Source organism: Typha latifolia, chromosome 4 (genome assembly GCF_019914945.1).
Source record: "Typha latifolia isolate L0001 chromosome 4, TyphaL0001v2, whole genome shotgun sequence".
NCBI lineage: Eukaryota > Viridiplantae > Streptophyta > Magnoliopsida > Poales > Typhaceae > Typha > Typha latifolia.
In genome coordinates, this window is record NC_133089.1 from 4,824,151 (window position 1) to 4,849,794 (window position 25,644).

General features: G+C 37.9%; 6 protein-coding genes across 12 annotated transcripts; 5 read left to right on the forward strand and 1 right to left on the reverse strand.

Moving 5' to 3' along the window:
- Positions 1–2,267: 2,267 nt before the first annotated feature.
- On the reverse strand, positions 2,268–6,164 carry LOC140785562 (uncharacterized). 2 transcript variants are annotated; one of them, XM_073133456.1, is made up of 3 exons: positions 5,481–6,164; positions 2,851–3,047; positions 2,268–2,731 (listed from the first exon to the last, which is right to left on the reverse strand). In XM_073133456.1, exons 1-3 carry the CDS (start codon positions 6,084–6,086, stop codon positions 2,680–2,682), a joined length of 855 nt encoding a protein of 284 aa, XP_072989557.1. In that variant the 5' UTR covers positions 6,087–6,164; the 3' UTR covers positions 2,268–2,679. The 2 variants fall into 2 exon arrangements, with proteins under 2 accessions (XP_072989557.1, XP_072989556.1); XM_073133455.1 differs by having other exon boundaries at positions 2,268–2,691; positions 5,481–6,162.
- A 196-nt stretch (positions 6,165–6,360) lies between these two features.
- Positions 6,361–11,898, forward strand: LOC140787611 (probable 3-deoxy-D-manno-octulosonic acid transferase, mitochondrial). 3 transcript variants are annotated; one of them, XR_012108867.1, is made up of 13 exons: positions 6,361–6,701; positions 6,805–6,847; positions 7,016–7,138; positions 7,517–7,636; positions 7,710–7,788; positions 8,055–8,171; positions 9,149–9,246; positions 9,602–9,692; positions 9,975–10,094; positions 10,186–10,256; positions 10,578–10,766; positions 10,839–11,497; positions 11,623–11,898. XR_012108867.1 is itself a non-coding variant. In XM_073136617.1 (12 exons), exons 1-11 carry the CDS (start codon positions 6,412–6,414, stop codon positions 10,758–10,760), a joined length of 1,335 nt encoding a protein of 444 aa, XP_072992718.1. In that variant the 5' UTR covers positions 6,361–6,411; the 3' UTR covers positions 10,761–10,766; positions 10,839–11,898. The 3 variants fall into 3 exon arrangements, 1 of the variants encoding a protein (XP_072992718.1); XM_073136617.1 differs by having other exon boundaries at positions 10,839–11,898; XR_012108868.1 differs by lacking the exons at positions 10,578–10,766; positions 10,839–11,497; positions 11,623–11,898 and having other exon boundaries at positions 9,955–10,094; positions 10,186–10,215.
- Positions 11,899–13,464: 1,566 nt separating this feature from the next.
- Positions 13,465–18,277, forward strand: LOC140786694 (DEAD-box ATP-dependent RNA helicase 21). Of its 2 annotated transcripts, XM_073135310.1 has the most exons (3): positions 13,465–15,825; positions 17,522–17,613; positions 17,892–18,277. In XM_073135310.1, the coding sequence occupies exon 1, from the start codon at positions 13,607–13,609 to the stop codon at positions 15,686–15,688; it is 2,082 nt and encodes a 693-aa protein (XP_072991411.1). In that variant the 5' UTR covers positions 13,465–13,606; the 3' UTR covers positions 15,689–15,825; positions 17,522–17,613; positions 17,892–18,277. The 2 variants fall into 2 exon arrangements, with proteins under 2 accessions (XP_072991411.1, XP_072991410.1); XM_073135309.1 differs by lacking the exon at positions 17,522–17,613.
- Positions 17,960–19,471, forward strand: LOC140786699 (cytochrome c oxidase subunit 6b-3-like). 3 transcript variants are annotated; one of them, XR_012108687.1, is made up of 6 exons: positions 17,960–18,101; positions 18,307–18,384; positions 18,473–18,756; positions 18,921–19,002; positions 19,098–19,227; positions 19,379–19,471. XR_012108687.1 is itself a non-coding variant. In XM_073135316.1 (5 exons), exons 3-5 carry the CDS (start codon positions 18,527–18,529, stop codon positions 19,149–19,151), a joined length of 366 nt encoding a protein of 121 aa, XP_072991417.1. In that variant the 5' UTR covers positions 17,960–18,101; positions 18,307–18,384; positions 18,458–18,526; the 3' UTR covers positions 19,152–19,287. The 3 variants fall into 3 exon arrangements, 2 of the variants coding, with proteins under 2 accessions (XP_072991417.1, XP_072991415.1); XM_073135316.1 differs by lacking the exon at positions 19,379–19,471 and having other exon boundaries at positions 18,458–18,756; positions 19,098–19,287; XM_073135314.1 differs by lacking the exon at positions 19,379–19,471 and having other exon boundaries at positions 19,098–19,287.
- A 20-nt stretch (positions 19,472–19,491) lies between these two features.
- On the forward strand, positions 19,492–20,733 carry LOC140786698 (peptidyl-prolyl cis-trans isomerase FKBP17-2, chloroplastic). Its single transcript, XM_073135313.1, has 3 exons — positions 19,492–19,957; positions 20,063–20,107; positions 20,256–20,733. The coding sequence occupies exons 1-3, from the start codon at positions 19,611–19,613 to the stop codon at positions 20,617–20,619; spliced, it is 756 nt and encodes a 251-aa protein (XP_072991414.1). The 5' UTR covers positions 19,492–19,610; the 3' UTR covers positions 20,620–20,733.
- A 191-nt stretch (positions 20,734–20,924) lies between these two features.
- LOC140786697 (uncharacterized) lies at positions 20,925–25,175 on the forward strand. Its single transcript, XM_073135312.1, has 9 exons — positions 20,925–21,442; positions 21,532–21,601; positions 22,806–22,873; positions 23,409–23,470; positions 23,576–23,657; positions 23,756–23,989; positions 24,447–24,575; positions 24,688–24,749; positions 24,846–25,175. The coding sequence occupies exons 1-9, from the start codon at positions 21,392–21,394 to the stop codon at positions 24,964–24,966; spliced, it is 879 nt and encodes a 292-aa protein (XP_072991413.1). The 5' UTR covers positions 20,925–21,391; the 3' UTR covers positions 24,967–25,175.
- The last annotated feature ends 469 nt before the right edge of the window (positions 25,176–25,644 follow it).

The window sequence follows — 25,644 nt, forward strand, 5'->3', positions numbered from 1 at the left end:
ATTTTCTTCTTAATCTTTAAGTTGGTGATTGGTCTCTAAGTTTTTTGAAAGTATAGTCCTTAGAAATTTAATTGTGAGGGCATTATAATTTGGAGATAAAATTTTTAAGCGTTCAGCTGTACTTTGGTGGTGAAAATATTATCTTAAAAAAAGCTTCTAGCATCTTGCCTGAAAAACCCAAAATTTTATTTTAATTCCACTCTACTTCGTAAATTTTTCAAATTTCTATTTTGATTCCACTCTACTTTGTAAATTTCCCCAACAATAATACCGTTAAAATAAAAAAATAGCTTGGATAAAAAGTTTAAAAAAAAAAGAAAAAAAAAAGAAAAATTGATCCAGAAGACCAGTAACTGTCCCAGTCCCACACCCAGGTGATAAAAAAGGATTAATATATGTATGGAAAGAGTTAAGTACGTAGACTTCGACGCAGTCGCACATGGCATTAGAGAGAAGACAAATACCCCGAATTCGAACGAAGTGTCTGATCTCGAATATAATAATTTCCCAGGGGTGCAAGTGTCAATCATCGCCCCCATCATTCAGCTACGCTTCCCCAAAATAAAGCTAAGTATCGATCGATCTGCCTTAAAAGATCCGCTCCCCACTAGGTTGTGATTCTTATCCCAGGAGACATCTTAGGATTTGATTGTCCCACTGCCGTATTCTCTCTCCTTGATTCAAACCCACAGGCCACAGAGAGGACAGTGAGCACATTGGAATTAGTGGAGAGTACTCATTTGATCTATATATTAAAAAAAGAAGAATAAACAAATAAATTTGAGACACTTAATTAATTATCTGGTGACGAGTTGTGATAATCTCATGTGGTTGAAATTTCACAGAGACATTAGTATTTGGCATCTGAATCCAAACCAAGTCCAGTTACAAGATATTGTTCAGCAATCGAGAGTATTTCAACTTACGTTATTATTTTGGTTTCATCCATTGACTTTACTCAGTCTTACCTTTCAACAAAAGAATATAATGCCAGTGGATTATCCTCAGAGTTGCAAAAGGACAAAAGGAAAAATTATTCTAACGCCCAGATTTCTGCATGCTCCAAATGCATCAGTCCCATTTCCAGGCTAGACATAAAAGAAAAGACAAATACTTCGATGCAACTAATTACTTAAGAAAAAAAAAATTTAGTTAAGAAGATTTAATTACGTGCGCTTAACTACCCAAATTTTTTATTATATTCTTCAAGATCTTAACCATTAGATCTTCATCAAACTGATTGATAAATAATTAATTTTACGGAAAAAATACTTTACCCATTTTTTTTTATTCCGTTAAGATTTCTCTCTTAAATATAATTATGCCTTAATTATAGGAGATACCATTTAATATTAAATAATTTAAATTTGATTATTTGGAGATAAATTTTAATTTAAATATAATTCTCTATCTCTATCTATTAAAATTTAATTTAAATCAATCTTAAACTAATGGGAGATATATGTAAATAATAAAAAATAATTAAAAAGATAAAATATAATTAAATTTTCATCAAGTTAATTATAAAAGACATCAATACCCTTATTTTGATATATATACATTACTCTCGGTTAATGATATATATGTCTTTTACTTGATAAAATATTAAGATAATATAATTGTTAAAAAATAATGTGCAAAATTATATATCTAAAAAAAATTACCTACTGAACCGATAAACCCTTAAAGATCTTAATCGTTAGATCTTCATTAAATTAATTGATAAAAAATTAACTCTATGTCATTGAAGCAAAGCTAAAAAAAAGTATGAGAAAGAAATTTTTTGACCATGCTAGTCATATTCTAATTTATTTTTATTGAAGTAGATAATTCTTTTAAGTTATTATCAAATTAAGTCTAATTTACTATAATCATAATAAAAATGCTGAACTAATTAATGCTTTATCTCTAAACAAAAACGCGAATTATTTCAACATTTTTATTTGTCCTAAAACACTAGTTAGTTTAACGATTTATGTATATAAATTATTTTAACTTAATTTTTCAGTGGTTTAGAAAAATAATTACCTAAAAATAAAAATGCTAAACTGATTAGCATTTTTAAAAACACTAATTAATTTAACATTTTTATTAGGGCTATAGTAAATTAGACCTCATTTGATAATAAATTTAAGAGAGTTTATTTTAATGAAAAAAAATAAGAAAGAGGGCTAGTTTGGTCAAAAACTCTGAAAAAGAGGGTTCTACTGTAAATATTTTTACCAAAGCGTGAGATCGCAGTTAGGTAAAAAAGTAGCTGGAAAACATGGGAATAAAGGTATCACTTTCAAAATTTAGCCTAGACAAGATATGCCCTCAAATAGTGTGATTCATTAAATCACAAACAGAGGATGCGACGAAAACATATGCTGAAGCATGCAAGTATGAACTTTTTCTCAAGGCTTCTCCACAGCAATTGAAGTACAGACACCAACGGAACACACACTTTGTTAAATAGCATCAGCTTCCAGCAGTCTCCATCTTCAACAACGTGCAGATGATCTAGTGATCCTTTTAAAAATCTTAGGTCCTTGCAAGTATTACGTGTGATCAACTAATTCGGCACAATCACTTTCTTCATTGTTATGTATACCACACACAAACTTCCAATAGTCAAGTAATTTATGGTCTTGAGGTACCACTTCCTCTGGCTTTCCCACACAGAATATGGCGTAGGCATCAGCTGCATACCTGAAAAGGATACATTGCCAATGTGTAAGATGCTTGCCATCTTCCACAAATATGGCAGCATTAACTGATGCGGAGTTGAAAAGGAAAGCACTCAAAGCATGCCGGGATTGAGAAACTATGGAAATGCTCAAGGAGATTAAAAAAAGAAGAAAAACTTACTTGCCAATACCATGAAGTTGAGTCACGTGAGTCCAGTCACTCCGCAAATACTCATGAGAGAATCGTTTAATCATCCTTGCACGCTTTCTTTGCAGGCCTAAAGTCTGTATCACCTTCTCGATCTCCTCCTCGGTCACCTTTGTTGCAGTCTCTGCATCACGACAAAGAAGGAACAAGCCTGGTAGCACTTTCCCAACCTGCATTAAAGAACAGTCATATTATATGCTACAGTTACAGAGACTGACTATCTTCAAGAATAGCATTCTCAAATGCGCACTGCTTTCATAGATAATAAGAAACCTTCACCTCAGTAGAATCACAAAGCTTTATCTTTGCCTTTAAAGGTAGAAATGATGCATATGTATAGTCAGTTGTTTGAGGACTCTACAGTCCATATTTGGTACAACTGTCTTACACATTTATTATACAAACATGGGAAAGTAAAGAGTGGTCATTGAGGAAAAATGCGAGGATTGCTATGTAGATAATATAACACCAGAGTGTGACTATAGGAAACTAAATAACTAGCTAGCAGTGTAAACTCTAGAACTATAATTTGAGATGAAAAAACATCCCAGGACACTCAACTATATATCATGTTTCATATTTCTTTAGCATCGCCTATCATTTGAACATCCTAGTGAAAGAAATGTACAAGATTCTCTCCAGCTGAAAAGTTTTCAGGGAGTATACAACCAGAACACTATATATGGCATGCATGGGAAATGCAACATTGTACCATGTACACTACTGTACACCTGTACTACAGATATGATATAAAATTATGCCTACATTGCCTCTTTCATTACAAAAAGTGGGAGTAGGATCAGGGCAAGCAACTCGCTTCCAAAGTTCCAATACACAAATGCCCTTGAGTTACAGTCTACAAGGATTTTTGTACCATAATAATGAAAGATTATATATATATATATATCGATAATTGGCTAAGAAAAATGTCGGTTCGTCCACGTGATTTCAGATAAGCAATGAAGTTCAGGTTTGGGCATCCCTCTTTAAGTTTTTTGCTTCTTCCCTCTCTAAACCTTTTACCTTCTCTTGTTTTATTTCTTGAATCCTTCATCTCTAATCTGCTATTTACTGCCACAGGATACTATCTGTTTCACCGATTATTAGATCTCCAATCCAAAACCCTAAAGCTTGATCAACTTTACTCATTTTGTAATAGGATCACAATTACAACTAACTAACTGTCTGATACTATTAGCCTGTTGTAAATTAGTTCAAGTAGGTTTTTCCATATACTCTTGACCTTTGTTTAGACTAATGAGCAAGTCCGAATGGCTGTTGATTACTCATGATTTCTGCCCTATTCTTATGTTTTCAACAGCAGAGTTGTTGTTGACTTTAAATCCTGATTTTGTTAACTTGAAGGCTGTCACATCATTGTAGCACATCCCCTACCTTGAGCTACCCAATAAAGCAAAAGACCAAAACCAAACATTACTACAAGCACAATATAGGATACTTAAGAACGTTACTAATGTGCATATAAAGTAGATATGTTGATGCTAAAAACAGCCTATATGCTTCATATACTTTAACTGAACCTAGTGCAGGCATGCATGCTTTTCTTGCTTGCTAAATAGTCTTACGATTTCTAAGGTCTTATTCTTACTAGGTTTCTCTGTAGATTTTTGGATAAAGGATCATATCCAACGCACAAATTTCCAATGTTCATAGGCCAAGGGTTTGTTTAAGCCTGCACATCTACAGGGAGCTTTGCATGCAAATAATAAGTTGAAACTTATGGATCATACCATCATCAATGTTCAAGCCAAGAAGCAGCTAAATGATAATGTAATAGATTACATGAGCATCTTTTATTAATTTGTGTATATAATAGACATAGAAAAAGGAAATTTCCCCAGCAAGTTATGCTTGTACCTCACTCACTTATACTAGAAAAGTTAATTATTGCAAAACTTCAAGCCAAATAAATTTAAGCATGCTGTTCATAGTTTCATACTCACATCACAGAATGATAATGTAGAGATCCATAAGGAAAAGAAAATAGAACTGAGATATCATATTGAACTTGAATGAAATTTGGGTATTCCCTCAATACAATGATTTCAGTGGCTGAGCCACATGTATCCAAAGTGGGGCCATAGGCCCCTAAATTTTACAAATGTAATGCCAATTTTCATCTTGGCCCCTCATTTTCTAAAAAAATAGTATGCTAACGTACTAAGTGGCCCCTCCTTAAATTTGAAACTGGCTACGCCCTGAATAATTTGCTAACTTCTGAACGAACCAGAAAACATCCACAGAACTATAATTCATTCAGAACAAGGAGTAAACAAAGAAATTCATGGAAAAATCATGACTTCAAAATAACACAGAACAACTACAAAGATTTAAATGGTCTGGACAATCAGGTTTCTCTATACAAATCATAACAAATAAAAGTTTAAATATCTCATATATGCCTCAAATATTATTTATGGACTTCAACATAAGAAAGTATTAGATATAAATAGTTTCAATTGCCATGTTAATATTTGACGATCAAAGCCTAGAAAGACACCAATCAATATTATATTCAATTATTGCATATATAAAGCTTGCGAAAACAGAGAAGGAAACAAACTACATAAAATTTAAAGTACCTGTTTCCCAGTAGTTATATTGAGGAGCATGCATATGATCAAAACCCTCCATGGATCAAAAGAGTGCCTTTCTTGAAGTAATTCATGGCACGACGGCGGAGGTTCCCACGTGCTATCCCCCGCGACTCTACGGTAGGCGTCGGACATCTTCTCCGCCGCAGACAGCTGCGACGGCTGCCTCTTCCTCTCCTTCTTCCTAACCTTCCCCTCATCCGCAATCACGCTCTTCTTCCTCTTCCTTTTCTCCCCAGAAGTGCATCTCGGCGTCTTAATCTTCTTGGTTCCCTTCTTGTCGATGGCGAGGGGCGGCGAGGAAGCATCGGGTGGGAGCGGGAAGAAGCGGGAGACGACCACGGGCTTTCCGGCGACAGTGGTGCGGAGGTAGGAGGAAGGGGATTTCTTAATCCTTTTGGTCTTGTTGAAAAGGGGAGGAGGGGTTTGAGGGCTAATGGAATTGGGGCGGTGGAGGGCTTCTTGGGTGTTAGTGTCTTCGTGTCGGAATTGGTCGCCTCCGAGGAGGGAAGGGGAAGACGACGCCCGGTGAGAAGAAGGGTTTCCTCTGTACGCGAAGGAGGTGAGGATGTCGTCGATCGATCGCAGGCTCATCTCCGTCGGCGTTGCTCATGGTACCCGAACCCGTCTCTGTCCGTTTGGTAGCTCGAATCGAATGGATTGATCGGATTCGGATTCCAAATTTTATACCTTATCCATTTAGCGAGTCTAACTCTATAAAGTGTTTTTAATAGTTCAGATTTACTGTGTAGCAAAAAATAATAATTTAACTATTATAAATATAATAATTATAATTTAAGGGATGAAAACAAAAAGATGATGCAAATGTAGGTGTTATTTGAAAATTACCACAGAATCTATTGCCACTGGTGTAAAATATTTGCCGAAGTGCGTCCAAGCATTTGCTTAGACCCCTAGGATGAAGACGACGAGGAGTTTGGCTTACGGTCTCTACAAGGCGGCGAGCCGCGCGGTCGCACCGGCGCTTTTCCTACTCGTCCAATGGCGGAGGCTACGTGGGTTCGAGCACCGAACCCGATGGCCCGAGCGCTTCGGCCGCCCTTCCTCGCCTCGCCCTCCGGGGACCCTCCTCTGGTTCCACGCCGTCTCCTTAGGTGAAGGCTTGGCCGCGATCCCCGTCATCAACCACTGCCTCCGGCATCACCCCGATCTCCGAATCTTGATGACCACCGCAACGCTCTCCGCCTTGTAAGAATCGATCCACCTCTTCTTCATCGATCTCCATTCTATTCTCTGCTACCGTAGATTGTTACTTTTGAACGAAATAAGAGGTCATATTGTTCTCTTGCAGCGAAGTTATCAAGGATCAGCTACCCAGTGGTGTGATATATCAGGTGTGCATTTCTACATCAAAAGAGAGAAAGGGAAAGGAGAATACCTTTTGGATTGAGCAAAGCAATGAAATTTCCCATGAATCGATTTGTTCGAGTGAGGAAATTTCATACTGGTTTTATATATAAAATTTCTTTCTCTTTTATTGAGAGTGTACAATCTTGTTATAGCTTGCGCCTCTTGACTATCCCCCGGCGATGGAAAGTTTTCTTGGTTATTGGAGGCCGAAGGCGATCCTTCTAATGGAAAGTGAACTATGGCCCAACCTTATTATTTCTGCAGCAGAGAAAGGAGTGAGTGGTCCTGTCACAATACTTTCGTATAAATTTCGCCATATGAATATAAGAAGTTTCGTCTTGGAAAGTTAGTTGATTTTTGTTCTTCTTTCCTGTGTATCAATTATATAAAATAAATCTAGAATAAGCAGACAATCTGAGGGTGGGGGTGTGGAGTTCTCTTTAGGACTCTAATCTGCTGCTCTTTTTTCCCTGAGAGCTATGACATTGACAATTGTGCTGATTGCTTAAGAACTAGCATCAATGAAGACTATCCTTCAATTCATCTACTAGTTAACTCTTGTCACTGTTTTTGTCATCAATTTCTTCGCGATTACTATCTATTATCTAAACAACTGTTATACTGGAAAAATAACCGCTGCATGGTTTCTCCAGATTGCGGTGGCAATATTAAATGCCCGCATGTCATTCAAATCTTTCAAACGGTGGTCAGGCCCTCTAACTCTGCCATTGATCTCATTGATGTTGTCAAAAATATCACTGATTGCCTCACTGGTACTTACTCATGGATTCTGATCTTGTATAAATAACTGTTTGCCTCTTCATAATTTACTGTTCTGTTTGGTAGAGCACTACCCAGGCTATCCGTTTTCAGTTGCTACATGCATCATCATCAATTATCCATTTTGCTGGTGATCTGAAATATGGTATGCTTGATTTCTTGCTCTTATGACATTACAGTCCAATAAAGCTTGCTTTATTTTTGTTAATTTCTCATATGAAGAAGTCAAGGTTAGATAGCATATTTACTTTATAGGTGCCATCACTTCTTCTAGGTGACACCCTTTCATACCTAACATATGAAGATCCAGAAAACTATACTCCTCTTGTTTGTTTTATAAGAATGAAATGTTAAGATAATTATATCTTTATAGCACATATCAGATGTAACATAAATTTTACATTTATCTAGCTGTTGGAGATTCTAGTATTAGTGACAATGAGGCAAGAAAGATAAAAGATCTTCAGGTGCAGCTCATCGGCAGGCCCATTTGGATGGCAGCGTCCATACATAAAGGAGAAGAAGAAGGTCAGCAACTCTATTATTTCGATTTAAAACCAAATATTCTATGTCCCGTTTCTTGTTCACTTCTTATTTCGTGCTTAGATTGTCTGATTGTTTTAAATTAAAGCATGTATACGTAATATGTTTTCTATGTATGATCTTCTTTTTCATTATTCTAATGATTGATACTAAGGAATCACTCATCCTGTGGAAAGAAAGTTCTGGTTAGAGTCATCTTTACTTGTTTTCGTTCTTTTTAACCATCTAAATTTATTTATTTAGGACATTACTTATCTTATAAGGGCCATCCAAAGGTTGACTCCTTGCACTTAAGCGGTCAAGGATTCAAGCTGTGCAAATAACGACCAACACCATCACATCGACAACACACAAAAAGAACTCCTTTTCACGAATTACAAATCTTTTACCCAAATGCCCAAGTGCCCAGCCCCATCAAAAGACCATCACCACCTCAACACAATAACCTTATGTTCCAAACTTTCAATAGGATGAAAAAGTCCGAGAAACTTAGGAGGAAAAGATGGTGAGAATGCAAGCAGGAGGGAAGATGATGTTGATAGTGGCAATTGTTTTAGTGAAGTAGATATGTGACGGAACAATTTTTTTAACATTGAAATCAGTGAAATTTCTCCTTATGGTTAACGTCTTGTAAGCTCTTTTTATAGAAAGGTAGACCGTCAAATTTTAAGGGCCTAAACTATTGATCATCAATGGTTACTTTTGAGAACTGAATGGCAGTTTTATATCTCTCTATTTCTAACCAACCTCTGATATTCTTGGTTAAACTTTATTCAATTTTTTTGTTTGTTTGTATCTAAATTTTGACTTTGAAGATTTATTGGATGAATGAAGCAAAATTGCATTTTAGCCTTTTAGGATTTTCCTTACATATGATGCATCTTTTGCAGTGCTTCTTGTACAACATGGTCCTGTAACTTATTTTCAATTGTAAATTTGTAATGCTTCTATTTTTGTTGCAGTCATGGTTTGGGCTCACAGTCAGTTAGTCATGATGTACCCTACCTCACTTATGATTCTTGTGACGAGGCATCCTCAAGATGGACAAAAGATTGCCTTAGTATGTAACTGATTCTTATGTTAGTGATCCTTTTCTATCTTTCCCAATTTGGACATACTTTGCAGCTCTGGTTGCTTGAAACCTTGTTTCTGCTTACATACTAATTTTCATTTTACTTTATTTGTCCATTTAGTGGCTATAAGTTCTGCATTAATTAGGATTGAGATGCTCAAATTTGAAGTTACGAAACTTGACCATAAAACTATTAATCAAATGGATGCACAGAGATGACTTCTGTTGATAGAAGGATGCTCTAGAAGATGTCTACTTAGGGGCAAAATATATAATTGTTTGCCCTGAAAGGAAGCATACAGGTGATAATGAACATTCTTATAAACTCATTGGTTTCTTGCAGGCGCTGAAAAGACAAGGAATGAATGTTGCACTCAGGTCTAGACATGAAGTGATCACTTGTAGCACAAATGTATATGTGGTTGACACTTTAGGTAGGTACCATTAACTGGGCTTCATTTATTGGATTTCCTGGGAGTATTATGAAATGACACTCATTCTCTTGCATTTTAAGTTTGTCAGTTCATTTTTTTCCTGCTCCTCTGCTACAGTTGTACTTGGTTATTTGATTTGCTATATTATTGCTGATTAATTCTATATTTGGGTATTTTCTAACAATATATATTCTTATTTTGTTCTCATATAATGGAATCATTTACTCTTGAGCGTTTTGTTAATGTTGCAAATATCTATCAGTTTCTGATAACTTGATACAGGAGAATTAAGAACTCTCTATAGAGTTACTCCAATATCAGTGATTGGAGGTTCTTTTTTACCTGGTTTAGCTGGTCATAATATATCTGAGGCTGCTGCAGCAGGTTGTGCTGTTTTGACTGGTAAAGCATATGCCACAACAAGTCCAACTGTCATTTTGTTTCTTCCTCTATGATTCATGGTACCTGACATTCTTCAATCTTTCACTTCCAGGTCCCCATGTTGGGCACTTCTCCCATATGTTAATGGAGATGAGACGATTGAACTTATTGTCAGTTGCACAGGTGAGGGAAGTTTCTTTTTCCTTATCTAATACATTAAGCATCTATAGCTGACAATTGAAGTAATATGCTAATGATTAGGAACAGCTGCCAATATAAGTTCCTGTATTGTGATCACCACCGCAGGAAGTATCATGACATACAAGTTTTGCATATTTATGGCAATTTTGGAACACAGGATTTAGCATCTGAACACTTGTTCAGTTTTTCCTTTTATGTAACATGCAAGTTTCTCTACTGTCAGCACTAACTAATGATTAGGAACAGTTTCAGTGGAACATTTTGTTTCCATCCACTCAATGAATCATTTTGTCACATTTGCAGGTGTCTGGAGAAATCGAACTAGTGGAAGCTTTGAAACTTCTACTAAGTGATGCCAAAGCCCTTGAAGCACGACAAAAGGCTGCAAAACAAGCTTTTTCAAGTATGTCAAATGGAGTAGTCGGCCGAGTCTGGAGTCTCGTAAAAACTTTCGTTCTCCAACAGTCTGGTGGACCAGATGGTTGAATTCTGGTAAACAAGTTTTCTTAGTGATTTTTGACAATTATCTCATTAAATTAATCTAATTTACAGTCTACCTTACAGATAGTCATGCAGGAGGGTGACCTTTAACTGACAGACACTCTCTGGGTTAACAAATGATTGTAGAATATCATGTCTATTGCATTTCCATAAAACCTAAGGGTTCTTATTTGTCACTCCATTGTGTCTCTTCTCTTCATGCGCCGCAATGGCGGTTCTTTGAAGGATGGAACTCCTGAAGGCAGTTTCTTCAAGGAGGTCAAGATGGTGCCATTATGATGAACAATTGGAAGAGCTAATGAGTTTTTAACCATTTGCCACGATAACCTGCAGAGGAGTAGCACACTTACATTTTCAGTGGCTTGCCGTTGCAACATTTGGGTCTAAGAAGCTATGAGTGCTACCACTGTCCACCAAGATGCAAATGGGTTTTGCGTTTACCATGCCAGTGATTATGATTGTGTTGGAGTTTTGCCCTGCTATAGCATTAAGGAAAATTTCAATAATTGCCTCAAGTTTTCAGTGGTTTGCCTTTGCAACATTTGGGTCTAAGAAGCTATGAGTGCTACCACTGTCCACCAAGATGCAAATGGGTTTTGCATTTAGCATGCCAGTGATTATGATTATGTTGGAGGAGTTTTGCCCTGCATTAAGGAAATTTCAATAATTGGTTCAGAGTGGTCAACTATAATATTTTTCAGGCTCCTTTTCTTCACATTATGGTGAATCATCCTCATCCAAATTTATCATGAACAGCTATTGTTTAATGCATTTGTGGCCCCCTTTTTCCATACTTCATCACAGTTATAGCAAAGCTCATTTTCTGTTCTTGTTCTCACTTTGGCAGGTGAGAGTGTCAATAATGGGATCGGTAATAGGGTGCTTTGGAACACTGAAGTGACTTGTTTGTTTTGACAGCACTTTAGTTTTGGCAACAGCATTTGGAATGGAGGTAGGATTAGTGTAGTGAGTCTGTGTATGAGGAATTTCTTGCTTTGGAATAATTTAGAGGTGTGACAGATGCAATTGTTTATGAATTCCACGACGTGCTCTTGCATTTTTACACTTTCTATGTAAACCGTTTGATTCTTTAAAAAAAAACATGTAAACAGTTTGATGGGTAGTATAAGGGTGAAACATATAGACCATATGCTTAATGTCATCTTTCAACTCACTAATAAAACTTGGGATAAAATACTCTTTAGTGAAGTATTTATTTTTAATCATCATAAGAGCTTTCAGTTCATCAAATCTTTCTTGGTATTTTGTAATAATATCTTCTTGTACCAACTTGTTAAACTCACTAATTATGTTAAAAAAAACTAATGCTAGGAAAAAATAGAAATAGTTTGAAACTGAAAATATAAAAAATAGGAAAAAAAATAAAAACAAAATTATGTAACTGTGAGGGAAACCATATCACTAATTATTAATATAATTTTTATTATTCTTTAATTATTTAATATTAATTTATGTTACATCAAATATAATAATTATTTTTATATTAATATTGAACTAAATGTTAGAATTAATTTATATTAGTCTTTAACTCTTTCTTTTTTATATTAGAAAGTAGAATAATAATACCTATTCCAGTGACGTTCTGTTACTGTAAAAGGGCAGCAAGAAGATGAAAATTCCAACATTCTTATAAGCACATTAGTTTGGTACTGTCATATATTTGCCTCTGTTACAATTCTACTTGGTAATATTAGATTTGCTCCTTATACTGATGATTAATTCTATATTTGACTACCTGCTCTAACTATTTAGATACTTATTTTATCTCCCTATAGTGGACTCATTTATTCTTGTCTTTTCTCTTCATGCGCCGCCGACGGCGGTTGTTTGAAGATTTTAACTCCAAAAGGACAGTGCCGAATTGGTTCAGCAATCATTGGGAAAAGTTTATAGCTAGATCTTCTTTATGGCTGCATTTAACTCTTAACAGGTACTGACTGTTCTAATATTGCCATTGGATTTTTTGGAATCCTGGTGTTAAGGTTCAGATATACTGACTAACACACTACTTTCTTCTTCTGTAGAGTTTTTGACCAAAATAGCCTCGTATTTTTAATTTTTTTTACCGAAATAGATTGCTCTCAAACTTATTTACCGAATAAAATCTAATTCACTGTAGCCCTAATAAAAATACTGAACAACTGATCAACGTTTTTAAAAATACTAATTAGTTTAGCGTTTTTATCGCTAGACAATTTTTTTCCTAAATTACTGAAAGACTAAGTTAAAGAAATTTATATACATAAAATGCTGAACAAATCAGCGTTTTAGGATCAAATAAAAATATTGATCAGTTTAGCATTATTTTTATTAGGGCTACAGTAAATTAGATCTCATTTGTTAAATAAATTTGAGGATAGTCTATTTTGGTAAAAAAGTTTTAGAAGAGGGCTAGTTTGGTCAAAAACTCTCTTATGTAGAGATTGAATTCCTAATGAATTTATTCTTTCTCATTCAATGTTTGAACTCTAAATATTATGATAAAGTCACTGCTCAATTGGTTATATATATATTGGATACGAGATCGGCCTATCCACTTATATAAACCCGTATCCTATTAGTTAGGACGGTTTATATGAAGGACATCTGAACCGTCCGATCGACGAAGATCTCCATCTCTCGACCATTAAGTGATTGCCAAATCTATTTCAAAGAAACCCTTATTTCTCCCATCTCACCCTTAAGCCGAATCCCTCCGTCCTCTCTCTGTCTCTCTCTCTCTCTCTCTCTCTCTCGATCTCTCGTCTACCTTTCCCTTCCTGCTCTTAACCAAGCGAGCCTCGTCTCCCTACTCCTCCTCATCATCTTCCATGGCCACGAAGCGCTCCTTGGACGACCGAGACCCCCCCAAGCCCGTCTTTCTCACCAAGGCCGAGCGCGAACGCCTCGCCCTCCTCCGCCGCCAAGAGCAAGTCGCCGACCAGCGCCGCTCCTCCCTCTCCCTACTTCAGTCCCAATCCTCAAACACTAAACCCTCCTTCTCCGATCGCGACAAGGACCGCGACCGCGACCGCGACCGCGATCGAGATCGGGATAGGGATAGGGATAGGGATCGGGATCGGGATCGCGATCGCCGCCGTGAACGTGACCGCGACCGCGACGAGGAATCCCGGAGCCGCGAGAAGGTGAGAGTCGAGAAGCAGGTGGAGCGCGAGCGGGAGAAGGAGCTGGACTCCATTAAGGAGCAGTACCTAGGTTCAAAGAAGCCCAAGAAGCGCGTCATCAAGCCCAGCGAGAAATTTAGGTTTTCGTTCGACTGGGAGAATACCGAGGATACCTCCCGCGACATGAACGTTTTGTACCAAAACCCGCACGAAGCGCGGCTTCTATTCGGGCGCGGATTCCTCGCGGGAATTGACCGCCGTGAGCAGAAGAAGCAGGCTGCGCGCCACGAGAAGGAGACGCGGGAGGAGATCCGGCGCAAGGAGGGTGTGGAGGAGCGGCCTGAGGAGGTGGCGGCACAAAAGCAGAAGGAGGCAGCTGCTGACATGTATGATGCATTCGACATGCGCGTGGACCGCCATTGGTCGGAGAAGAAGCTTGAGGAGATGACCGAGAGGGATTGGCGGATTTTTCGAGAGGATTTCAATATTTCTTACAAGGGATCGCGCATTCCGCGTCCTATGCGCAACTGGACAGAGAGCAAGCTCACCCCGGAGCTCCACAAGGCTGTGGAGAAAGCCGGGTACAAGTCGCCATCTCCGATTCAGATGGCGGCCATTCCACTTGGCCTGCAGCAGCGTGACGTGATCGGGATTGCAGAAACTGGCTCTGGAAAAACCGCTGCTTTTGTCCTCCCTATGCTTACCTACATAACTAGGCTGCCTCCCATGACTGAGGAAAATGAAGCCGAGGGGCCATATGCTGTAGTCATGGCACCAACCCGTGAGCTTGCGCAGCAGATTGAGGATGAGACAGTGAAATTTGCACATTATTTAGGGATTAAGGTTGTGTCTATTGTTGGTGGTCAGTCCATTGAGGAGCAAGGTTTCAAGCTCAGGCAGGGTTGCGAGGTTGTGATCGCCACTCCTGGTCGTCTTCTGGACTGTTTGGAGCGAAGATATGCTGTTCTCAACCAGTGTAACTATGTGGTTCTTGACGAAGCTGATCGGATGATTGATATGGGTTTCGAGCCGCAAGTTGTTGGAGTTCTGGATGCCATGCCTTCAAGCAATTTGAAGCCTGAGAATGAGGATGAGGAACTCGATGAGAAAAGGATCTATAGAACTACCTATATGTTTAGTGCCACCATGCCCACGGCAGTGGAGCGACTTGCTAGGAAGTACTTGAGGAATCCAGTTGTTGTGACTATTGGTACGGCGGGCAAGACCACCGATCTCATCACTCAGCATGTAATCATGTTGAAGGAGTCAGAGAAGATGCCCAGGCTTCAGAAAATGCTTAATGACCTCGGGGACAAGACGGCCATAGTGTTCTGCAACACGAAAAAGTCAGCAGATGCACGGTCTAAGGACTTGGATAGGTTGGGCTTTAGGGTGACCACACTTCACGGAGGGAAGTCTCAGGATCAGCGTGAGATCAGCCTCGAGGGATTCAGGAATAGGCGATTTAATGTTCTTGTTGCAACTGATGTGGCAGGGCGTGGAATTGATATTCCTGATGTTGCTCACGTCATCAACTATGAAATGCCATCCTCTATTGACATGTACACGCATCGCATTGGACGAACAGGCCGTGCTGGCAAAACAGGAGTGGCGACTACATTTTTGACTCTGCATGATTCTGATGTTTTCTATGATCTGAAACAGATGCTTATACAGAGCAACAGCCCAGTGCCTCCAGAGCTCGCCAGACATGAGGCATCAAAGTTTAAGCCAGGGTCAATACCTGACAGGCCTCCAAGGCGGAACGATACTGTCTTTGCACATTGAAGATTGGGAAGTGTGCTGGATGTGCAATAAGGACCATAATCTACCGTAGTCATTCTGATTTTCTCAGTGCCATCAGCTCCTCTATGTGAACCCCCCTTATAAGGGAGAAGGTAGTATGCTATGATGGCAGCCCTGAGGTACATTGTCTTTTGTGCTGATTAGATAATGTAGTAGGAATATTTTAAAACTCCTCTAATATGAGATGTATGATTTTGTATGGATTACTGACATTGTTTGTTATTATGTTAAAATTATCTTCCTGTTGATCTAAATTACCAATCCCTGAAGTCTTCTATTTTATTTTATTTCCTGTTCGACCTTTGGTGTTCTTTGTTGTGTCAAATCTTGAATAGTTTGTCCAGTATTTTGTCTCTTCCTCATATTATTATATTTTAGTTTAGTGATATTTAAGGTAGAATATGCCAGGGAACTTGAAGCATAGATGCTAGAGGGACATATTTTCTAGCTTACTGTCTTTATTTTCTATCCTCTCTGTTGTGCATATGCAGTATTTATGCTATGTGGGGGAGCTTTCCATGCTTGTGAAGAACGTTGGACTTTTAGTTGTTCTAGGTTGCCTTTTTCCCTTCTCTTACTGTTATCTATCACTATTGTTGAATCACATCTAAGCAATCTGATTTTAGGAATTGGTGGCCTGTGAAAGAAGAGGAAGCAAACAAGATATATTACTATCTGCTTTGATTATGAATGTGGTAAATATATGTAGAGTAAAATTTCTTGTTTTTTCCTTCTTGGTGGAATTTCCAAGTTCTAACCATGTGTGATTTATCTAATTAGGCATTCCCGAATATAGACTTTTGACTTGAATGTCCTTATTGTTTTTTAATCATTTACTAGGATAAGTATCATCGAGGAATATACTTAACTAGGCATAGAAACTTATGATTTGAATATGTAGGTCTTTGTCGATGCAAAGCAATCACTAGAATAAGTTTGTTGTTTCCTGGCATCATATGGTTTTGTTGATCTTGAAACTGTGTTCTAAGTTCTGGTTGATGCATCCATGTTTGTTCTTTGGCTCCATTTGCATTTGTTCTTCCTTGGTGACACCTAGTAGAATCAACTCACAGAGGGCCCTCCTAGAACTTATTTGTGTGTTGAGATCTTTTGTTACTTTCAACTGAAGCCTTTTCCTGTGCTTTAATATTGCTGATATATCAACTTGAATATCAATCTTCCATATTATTAGTAAGATATTTATAGTTTGTTTTTAAAACTTTATAAACTTGAATACCCGGAGGTAACACACATGCCCACAAATGCAACCTGGTGCTGTACATGTGCTATACATTTGCTCGGCTGTTTGCATCTCACATGACCTTCTAAAGCATTGGATTTCAGAATACTCACCCTATGTTATGGCCTGTTGTTTGTCTGAGAGGTCAGATTGAGGTCCTATTGAAGGTCCAGGTTGACAAATTAGGGCTTTTAGAATATGTAAACATGGGCTTTTGAAGATCCAGGTTGTCCATTTCCCATAATAGATGTAGTGATAACTGATAAGCTCTTGCATGGTTGAACATCATGTTAACATATTGCTTGTTCCTACTTGCTGATTTGATGTTCACTAAATAGGACCAAGGGTTTGACATCTGACTGAACTTGGATTTACTTCAGCATTCCTGCTTAAGAAGAGCATTTACTGATTAACCCATCCATCAAGTGCCATAGTAGCATGTTGGAATGATACTGCTGCTTGGATTTGGAACTTATTTCTTACTGTGTGATGAGGATATACTTGTTTGATTGAGGTATATTCCCTAGAAAGTTTATGCCTTATTTTATTTTGATCAGTTCTTGTGCCTTGGTTAGGCCAACGAAGAATCTGGTAGGGTCAACCTTCTGTAATCGATTGACCTACTGATACCTCTAACCTAGATTCAAGAGTTTACTTTTGAAGTCAGGTATGTCACCATCTGGAATGACGAGTTCTCTTTAGTTGCAACTGTATTAGTCATCCTTCAGGACCAGCATGGTTAAAATTTATCAATAGAAGATTGTATCTTATGTTACTATGTGCATGCAGTTCCCAACTTAAAAGCTTACATATCCTTCTTCTAGTTCGATAAGAGTGCTCTTGATGCTGCAACCTCTAAAGTTCCCAAATTTCTGCTGCATCATGTTTATACTGTACTATGCTCTCTTATCTTCTTGATCTTCGCAGCTGCTTTGTTTTCTGCAGGTCACATTGCCTTGTTGCTATATTGATCTGTTCCAAGGTGACCCCATAATCTTAAAGAGTTCTATTGTATTTTATGCCCGGCTACCATGTCATACTGTAGACATTATTCCTCCTCTTGGCTAGTCGAGTTGGGTGGATTATTTTCCTCCTAATGAGGTGTTCAGCAAAAGCATTATTGCCTCCTTTGGTGATGGTGTTCTCTAACAACATGTAAGCTTCCAGATGTGTTTACCCATTGGTACGTTTGTAATTGTTTGGATTAACGATGGCCTCTATAGTCTATATAAATGTTCAAAGCCATCTATCAGGTTGCAGTAGTAGCATCCTTCATGTTTTTTGATGGATCATTAAACTATATCCATTTTTTCAAGATATCGATTTGACTAGCACTGATGTACATGAATTATGTTTATAGATAATCTATGGGGCCCACGTAACCCTCATCAAAACCATTACAATGCAAGCGTTGCACACGTGTTTAAACACCGCCACTGTGAGTCCTCCACTTTCTCCCATCTCGGTGATTCTTAACGTTACTAGAAACAAACAGATAATCATATAAATAGATAAAACAAATGTAGAGATGCTTCTGAACCTTTCGAAGCAAGTATTGAGAGCAAAGTAGTTAAAAGAGTATGGAGGCCAACGTGGTGGATCCTCACGATAAGATGAGGGCGAGGGACGTCAACCGGGTGGCCACCGGCAAGCAGGCCCCTCGTCCTGCCCACGAGCTTGGTTCCATCGCCGACGCCCCCCCGCCACCACCCGATGGCGTCATCGAGCTCCGCACCGTCCCCTCCGACGCCCGTTTCCCTTTCACCAACCAAACTCGGCACTGTTACTCCCGCTACCTCGAGTACCACCAGTAAGTCGTATAATAAATAATTAAATTAAGAGCTAAATTTGTACTTTTTTAAGCCCAGAAATTTCAAAAGTGTATACGTGAACATGTATATACATACTTAGCCAGGCACGCTGCTCTTTCCTTTCTCATGTTATGCTTCTGCTGTTAATTGTTGATGCTTTCAGGTGTGTTAAGGCCAAGGGTCCCGACTCGCCGGAGTGCGAGAAGTTCGCGCGGTGGTACCGGTCGCTCTGTCCGACCGAGTGGGTGAGAAGCTTTTTTTTCTTCTTTTTTTTTTTGGCGTGGATTAATGGATTAATTTGCATGTGTTTTGATCATATAAGCGTTGGTGGTCTTTGCAGATCGTGAAGTGGAACGAGCAAAGGGAGATGGGAGTGTTTCCTAGTCCACTTTGAACCAATACCATCTATATACAATTTGGAAGAATTTTCTTTTTCATGTAATTAATGTAGGAATGGGTGGGTTATTCGTGTAAGTATATAGAGAATATACTTAATAGAAGCTTTACTTACTCTCGATTTCAAGCTTTAATATTATTTCTTTTGTTGCTATCAAGTGCATGGCTTGTTATTAGGCTCTAATTTAATCTTAATCTTGAAATTAGTTTTAATTATGCAATTAGGCCATCACCGTACTCCAATGGTCTGGTATCCTGGTCATTTTACAATTAATAGAGCTATCCATATGAAAGCTACTACTACAACAAGGAACAGGGGGGCAGGGGCAGTCTTCTGGATAAAGATAAGGCTTTTGGAGTACTAGTGGCTAAAACTTAGCCCAATTAAAGTGTTCATATCTCCTCTCAGCTCAAACCAAACTTTCTCCCTCCACCTCCTCCTCCAAAGCAATTAATCATGGCTGCTTTCCTTGGATCTCCCACCTTCCTCACTCTCCCGCCCACAAAACCACAGCTCTCATGCTCCCAATCCCAATCCCAATCCCCACGTCCACCTCCACCTCCGCCTCCAAACCAACAGCAGCCACCCATTCAAGCCCAGTCACAACCTCCTCCTCCATCTCCTCCAAAGCCACTGCAGAAGCCAAAACTAGCAGCAGAGTCCACGGATTGGATTACGTCGAGCCTAACGAGACGCTTCGGCATCGGCGCCGGACTCGCGTGGGTCGCCTTCCTCGCCGCCGGCGTCGTCTCAGAGCAGGTCAAGACCCGCTTCGAGGCGTCGCAGCAGCAAGCAAATACCAAGTTAGCATATACTAAAACTTGATCAACTTGGTATACATATATATATATATATATATTTCCCTTTAATTTGTGAATTGGATTGTTATCATTTTTTATTCTCTGCAGGGATGTGGAGAAGGAGGAAGAGGTCATACTACCCAATGGCATCAGGTTCAGACTTGACACTATATTTTTGAAATTATTATAATTTGGATCAAATGCACTCCGAATATTTTGATAACCAAAAGTAATTTATAAATTACAACTCAAATGTTAATAATACCAGTAATATAGCCTTTTTTTGATATGTTTGGTTCAGATACTATGAGATGAGGGTGGGTGGCGGGGATTCACCGAGGCCGGGAGACCTGGTGGTGATAGACCTCCAGGGAAGAGTGGTCGGCGGCGGCGGCAATGGCGAGGCGTTCGTGGACACGTTCGGAGAAGGGAAGAGACCATTAGCATTGGTGATGGGCTCTAGGCCTTACAGTAGAGGGATGTGTGAGGGTGTGGAATACGTGCTGAGATCCATGAGAGCCGGCGGAAAGAGGAGAGTGGTAGTTCCTCCTACCTTGGGCTTTGGAGATGACGGCGCTGACTTTGGGTCGGCCGTCAAGATTCCCGCCGGAGCTACGCTTGAGTTCGTTGTGCAGGTCGACAAGGTGTCCATCGCACCTTCATGAGCTTTTGAAGGATGATTGTGTAATAGATTCAGCTCTCCTCTTACAAGGAAATGATTTTTAATCTTTTTCTTTTTCTTTTTCTTTTTCTTTTGGACAAAGAATCCTCTGCTCTTCCATGTGGTGTGCTGCATTTTTCACAATTCTATTTACATTACTGATGATGCATTAACATCTGATATGATAAAGTTAAAAGTATAATAATAATTCACCTCTAATTATAAAAATTTGTAGTACATCTACTCATGGTTTTACTCAGCATTAATTAATTACGATAATGTTAAAATTTGACCTTTATTTAATTTTTTTTTTTTGCCAAAATGCTAGCCCATTAAAGGGCTTGTACATATTGATGTCAGGTACGATTTAAAACCTAGTTATATTTTGTACAAGTTTTACGGGCTATTTGTAAAAAAAGATAAAATTTAGTAACATTTATTTTTTATACTATATATATATATAAAATAAAATGCATATAATTTATATTCGACTATTTTAAAAACTAAAGAAAATTTATATCAATGCTCCTGAGCTTCCTTAGCTAAGACTAAATAACTAGTAGGGCCTGATAACAAACTGGGCATGGGAATTAGGCCCGGCCCAAACCTCCGTCAGAGTTTTGAAAGTTTCTACCTTGTACCAAGACGTGGCGCATAATTGGCCCCGTTTCTTTAGCTCATATATACCGTGTACAAACTCCAACCACATGCCGCCTGGTTTTAGAAGAACACATCCAATCGGAACGCGGTGCTGCATTCTCCTTCCCTGAGCGCCAATGGGGACTGTCCTCGACTCCCATTTCTTGGCCCTAACCGCCATTGTCACTGTAATCTCTCTCTCTCACTCTTTAAAGATGTAATTTTTGTTTGGATTGGATGTTTCTGGTTATATTCACGAGCTAATTGTAAATATCAGGTAGGATACCAGCTGCTGTTCTTCGTAATAACAGCCCTCCTCAAATTTGACAAGGTCACTGATTTCGCCGGTAATTTGATCTCCCAGAATCTCCTTGTTGCCAAATTTCGTGTCATATGAAATGATTTTGTTGTCGTGCCCCTGCATATGGTTTGAGTGTTTGATTGTTTGGTGATTCGTTGAAGTTATTGGAATTGTAATTCTAGTTGGTTCTGATCGATTTAGCTTGATGTGTTAAAAGATTTGGTAATGTGCTAACTAAGATCCGATGTAAATAATCAAAAGTAGGAAGGAAGAATGGAATAAAAGAATACGTAAAGTTTCTTAATATTCAAGGCGTAGTGCTTTCTGTAAGATACCGATGGTCCCCTTTCTGGGCAGAATTCTTTTTATAGAAATTGCATATCTAGATACAATACATTAATCTTGAGTTTTCATACCATGGAATCTGCAAATCAATTATCTGAACTGTTATATAAGACAGATTGAAATAACTTAAGGCAGTTCTAATTATAATTGGATGTTCTGTTTAGTGTTTCAATGAAACAGAGCTTCTGCCTTTTGTCAAAAAAATAAAAAGAAATAACTTAAGGCAACTCAGAGGATGGGTTGCTTTTCTGATGTAATAATAATAGATGGTATGAAGAACGCTGCCATTAATCCCGTCATAGGTTTCCTCCCCAGACCTACTTTTGTGGGAGCGTTGTATAGTGGGATGCCCCCTCTTTTGCTTTTTTACAGATTGTCAACATTATAGCTGCATCCAACATTTTGTAGCATGGATTTGCACACCTTCCTGCTGAATAACCTTTTTTTGTCATCAACTAACTGACTAAGTTCATGAAAACAAGCACAAATTCTACTTGTCATCATTATATCCGTAATTGAATAGATGTTTACAGGATATAACATAGTAATGCGTAATTACTTATTTGATAGTTGTGAAAAAAGCACTTTTAGTGGAATTAATTATAATATATCCAATTGGCCTATGCCTGTGAGCTCTTCTTTTATATCGCTTTGCCATAGATGTAATGAAATTTCACTCTGAACTTGTGCTTCATTTGTATAATATTAGTTATTACTTACTAGGAATATGCATGAGACTAGAATGAATATAATTATGATGATACGATAATTGTGGCGGTCATTTTCGTTGAACCACCTAAATGTGGTTTATTCAATAAATTGAATTTTTGTTATTCTTTTTCCCTTGTTGGATGCACTGAGTATAGTTTTGTGGTGTATTTGACGTACTCTTTTTCCTTCTGCAGGTAGCACAAATTTTGTCATCCTTGCTATTCTAACACTTGCTGTAAAAGGAGCATGGCATTTTCGACAGGTAAACAGCCGTACTGCATAGAATACAATTTGTTTCAAGTTTTTTAATGCAAATAAAATGGTGAATAAGTTGGGCATTGCTTAAGAGTTGAGAGTTGCATGATTTCAGTCAAAAATTTCCTTTGTCGTAACTCGATTTGAGTCATGAATATGGCACATGAGAAGTTGAACAATTTATTTACTTCTATGAAAAGCAATTGCAATACAAATATATAATTTGTTGTTGTTGTTTTTTTCCTTCAAAACTAGAACTGATTAACATACTAGAACTTGATTTGACTTTTAAAATTCTGCCAAATATCTATGGCACTTAAATATAGGCAGAGTCATGCATGTTTAGCAACAACATTTCGATTGTAATCATAGATCTTGTGGTTCTAGCATTATTAAGCATTTTATATGCTTAATTGAAAGAAGTCTACTTGTCATTTATGTTGACCTTTCCCTTCAGATAAATTTTTGCATGATTATACAAAGATAAATTACAATTGCAATAATTTCTTTTGCCTTTGTAAGCATCAAGCTCCATTTTTCAGGTTGTTCTGACAGCTCTTGTAGTGGTTTGGGGTCTTCGCTTGGGACTGTTTTTGTTAATGAGGTACGTTTAGTAAGTTCTGATCAGTACCCATCTACTGCAATATATCTTTAATTGTGTTCTTTCATTTGTCAAGAGTGTATCTGATGTTCTACATTGTCAATCTAGGATTATGAATTGGGGAGAGGACCGTCGTTTCGATGAAATGCGTAATAATTTGGGGAAGTTGGCAGTTTTCTGGTTATTCCAGGTTGTAAATTGCAAATTTATTAATTAAGAAAACCAGTTGCTATTTCTGAATAAAAAAACAAACAAGCAAAATGACCTCTTAATCCTCATCCATGGCAGGCTGTTTGGGTGTGGACCGTCAGCTTGCCTCTCACAATTGTGAATGCTAGTGACAGAAATCCCTCTGTCAAACCTCAAGATTTCATTGGCTGGATAATGTGGGGAGTGGGCATATTTATCGAAGCAACTGCTGATCAGCAGAAGCTCATTTTCAAAAACTCTCCTGTTAACAAAGGGAAGTGGTGTGACGCTGGAATTTGGAAATATTCTCGTCATCCAAATTACTTTGGGGAGGTTAGTTTTGTTTTGCTCTTCTTTCCTTGTTATCTATTTTTAAATATTTATAAAGCAAAAAAGTTCATGCTGCCAGGACCAGTGCAAGGAAGCATTTGTATGTTTGGTTCAACATTCTATGCCTCTCTTTGACTTGTTTCTGAATATGGATTTAAATCTTATTCAGTAATTATTTGCGAGTAAGTAGGTATATACTATATAGTACTAATAGAAGCACCTTTAATATTTATTTCTATGATTGAGAATATCTTATTTCCATTCGTGTTACTCATTTTAATTTTATATACCGACTGTTTTCTAGGAGAATACTTCTTCACGTCCTCAACTTTGGGGCTTGCTTGACTTTTTTCTTCTGTAACAATTCTCATGTTTGTCGTGCTGATTTCATATATGTTCATGAAGAAAAATTTGAATAGGAACTGATCAATCTCAACATTCTCATCTGATGCAAGTACAGATGCTCCTTTGGTGGGGAATATTCGTGGCATCTACGCCTATTCTAGGAGGAGCTGAGTGGCTTGTGATTTTTGGACCTTTATTCCTAACACTGTTGCTTCTTTTTGTTAGTGGCATCCCACTTCTTGAGGTCTGGAACCACTCTTACATACTAAGGACTATATGTGCTGATTTTAGTTCCAGGATTCTTTCTGTTGATAATATCTCCAATGACTGATTGTTTCATCTATTCCTCCAAGCAGGAATCAGCAGATAAACGATTCAGCAGCGTGCCAGAGTACCGTGCCTACAAGAACACTACTAGGTGAGCCTCTTTTATTGTCCCCTAGTATTTAGATCTCATTACTAATAATCTCGAGAGTGTAGAATAACTTATGGTGATAATATATTTTCTTTTCAGCCCTCTTATTCCTCTGCCGCCTTTCATTTATGGAAACTTGCCTGCATGGTTCAAAGTAGCTTTTCTTTTTGAGTTCCCTCTCTACAATCGAGGTTTCGTCCGCGAAGGAAGATTAATTTGATACACCACAGATCTCTTGAGAAATCAGCTACTGTTACATCAAGGAACTTCTATGTCTTGGAGTTACATTTAATGGGTGCTCATTATTTTCTATTCTTGTTAATATTTGTTTGATACTTCATATACATTACATCATAGACCCTTTTCTGTGTGTAGATTTCTGTGGTTTTTCTTAGTATTACAAGTTGGTACTCGGTCTATCTTAATTCATTTTTTTTTTCCTCCAATACTTTCCTAGTTGTTAGTTATATAATCTCCTTTCTATTGGCTTGCCATCTCCCACATCATCATATACTTTTATGCAGGCAAAGCACAACAACTAATAACTCAACTTCATGACTGAAATAAGATTATTCGCTTTTTCTAGCAGACTGCGCTCTGCTAATTAATTCCGGCAAAAATTAATTATTAAGCTATAGTGTTGATTACAAACTTATCATATAAGTTATTCTACTCATTCAAAATATCTAACACTGAGTGGTTAAATCTCATCAGCTTAGTAAGGCTATGAATTTAATTAACTCTATTAACGTTTGAGCTAATATTTCAAAATTTTCGCTTTTTTTCTTTTTTTTTTTACTGTTATTCGGTTGCCCAACATAAATTAAAATCCTTGGGAACGGCAAATATTTTATCAAGCATATGATAAAAGCAAAGGGCTCATGATCAACAAGAAGAT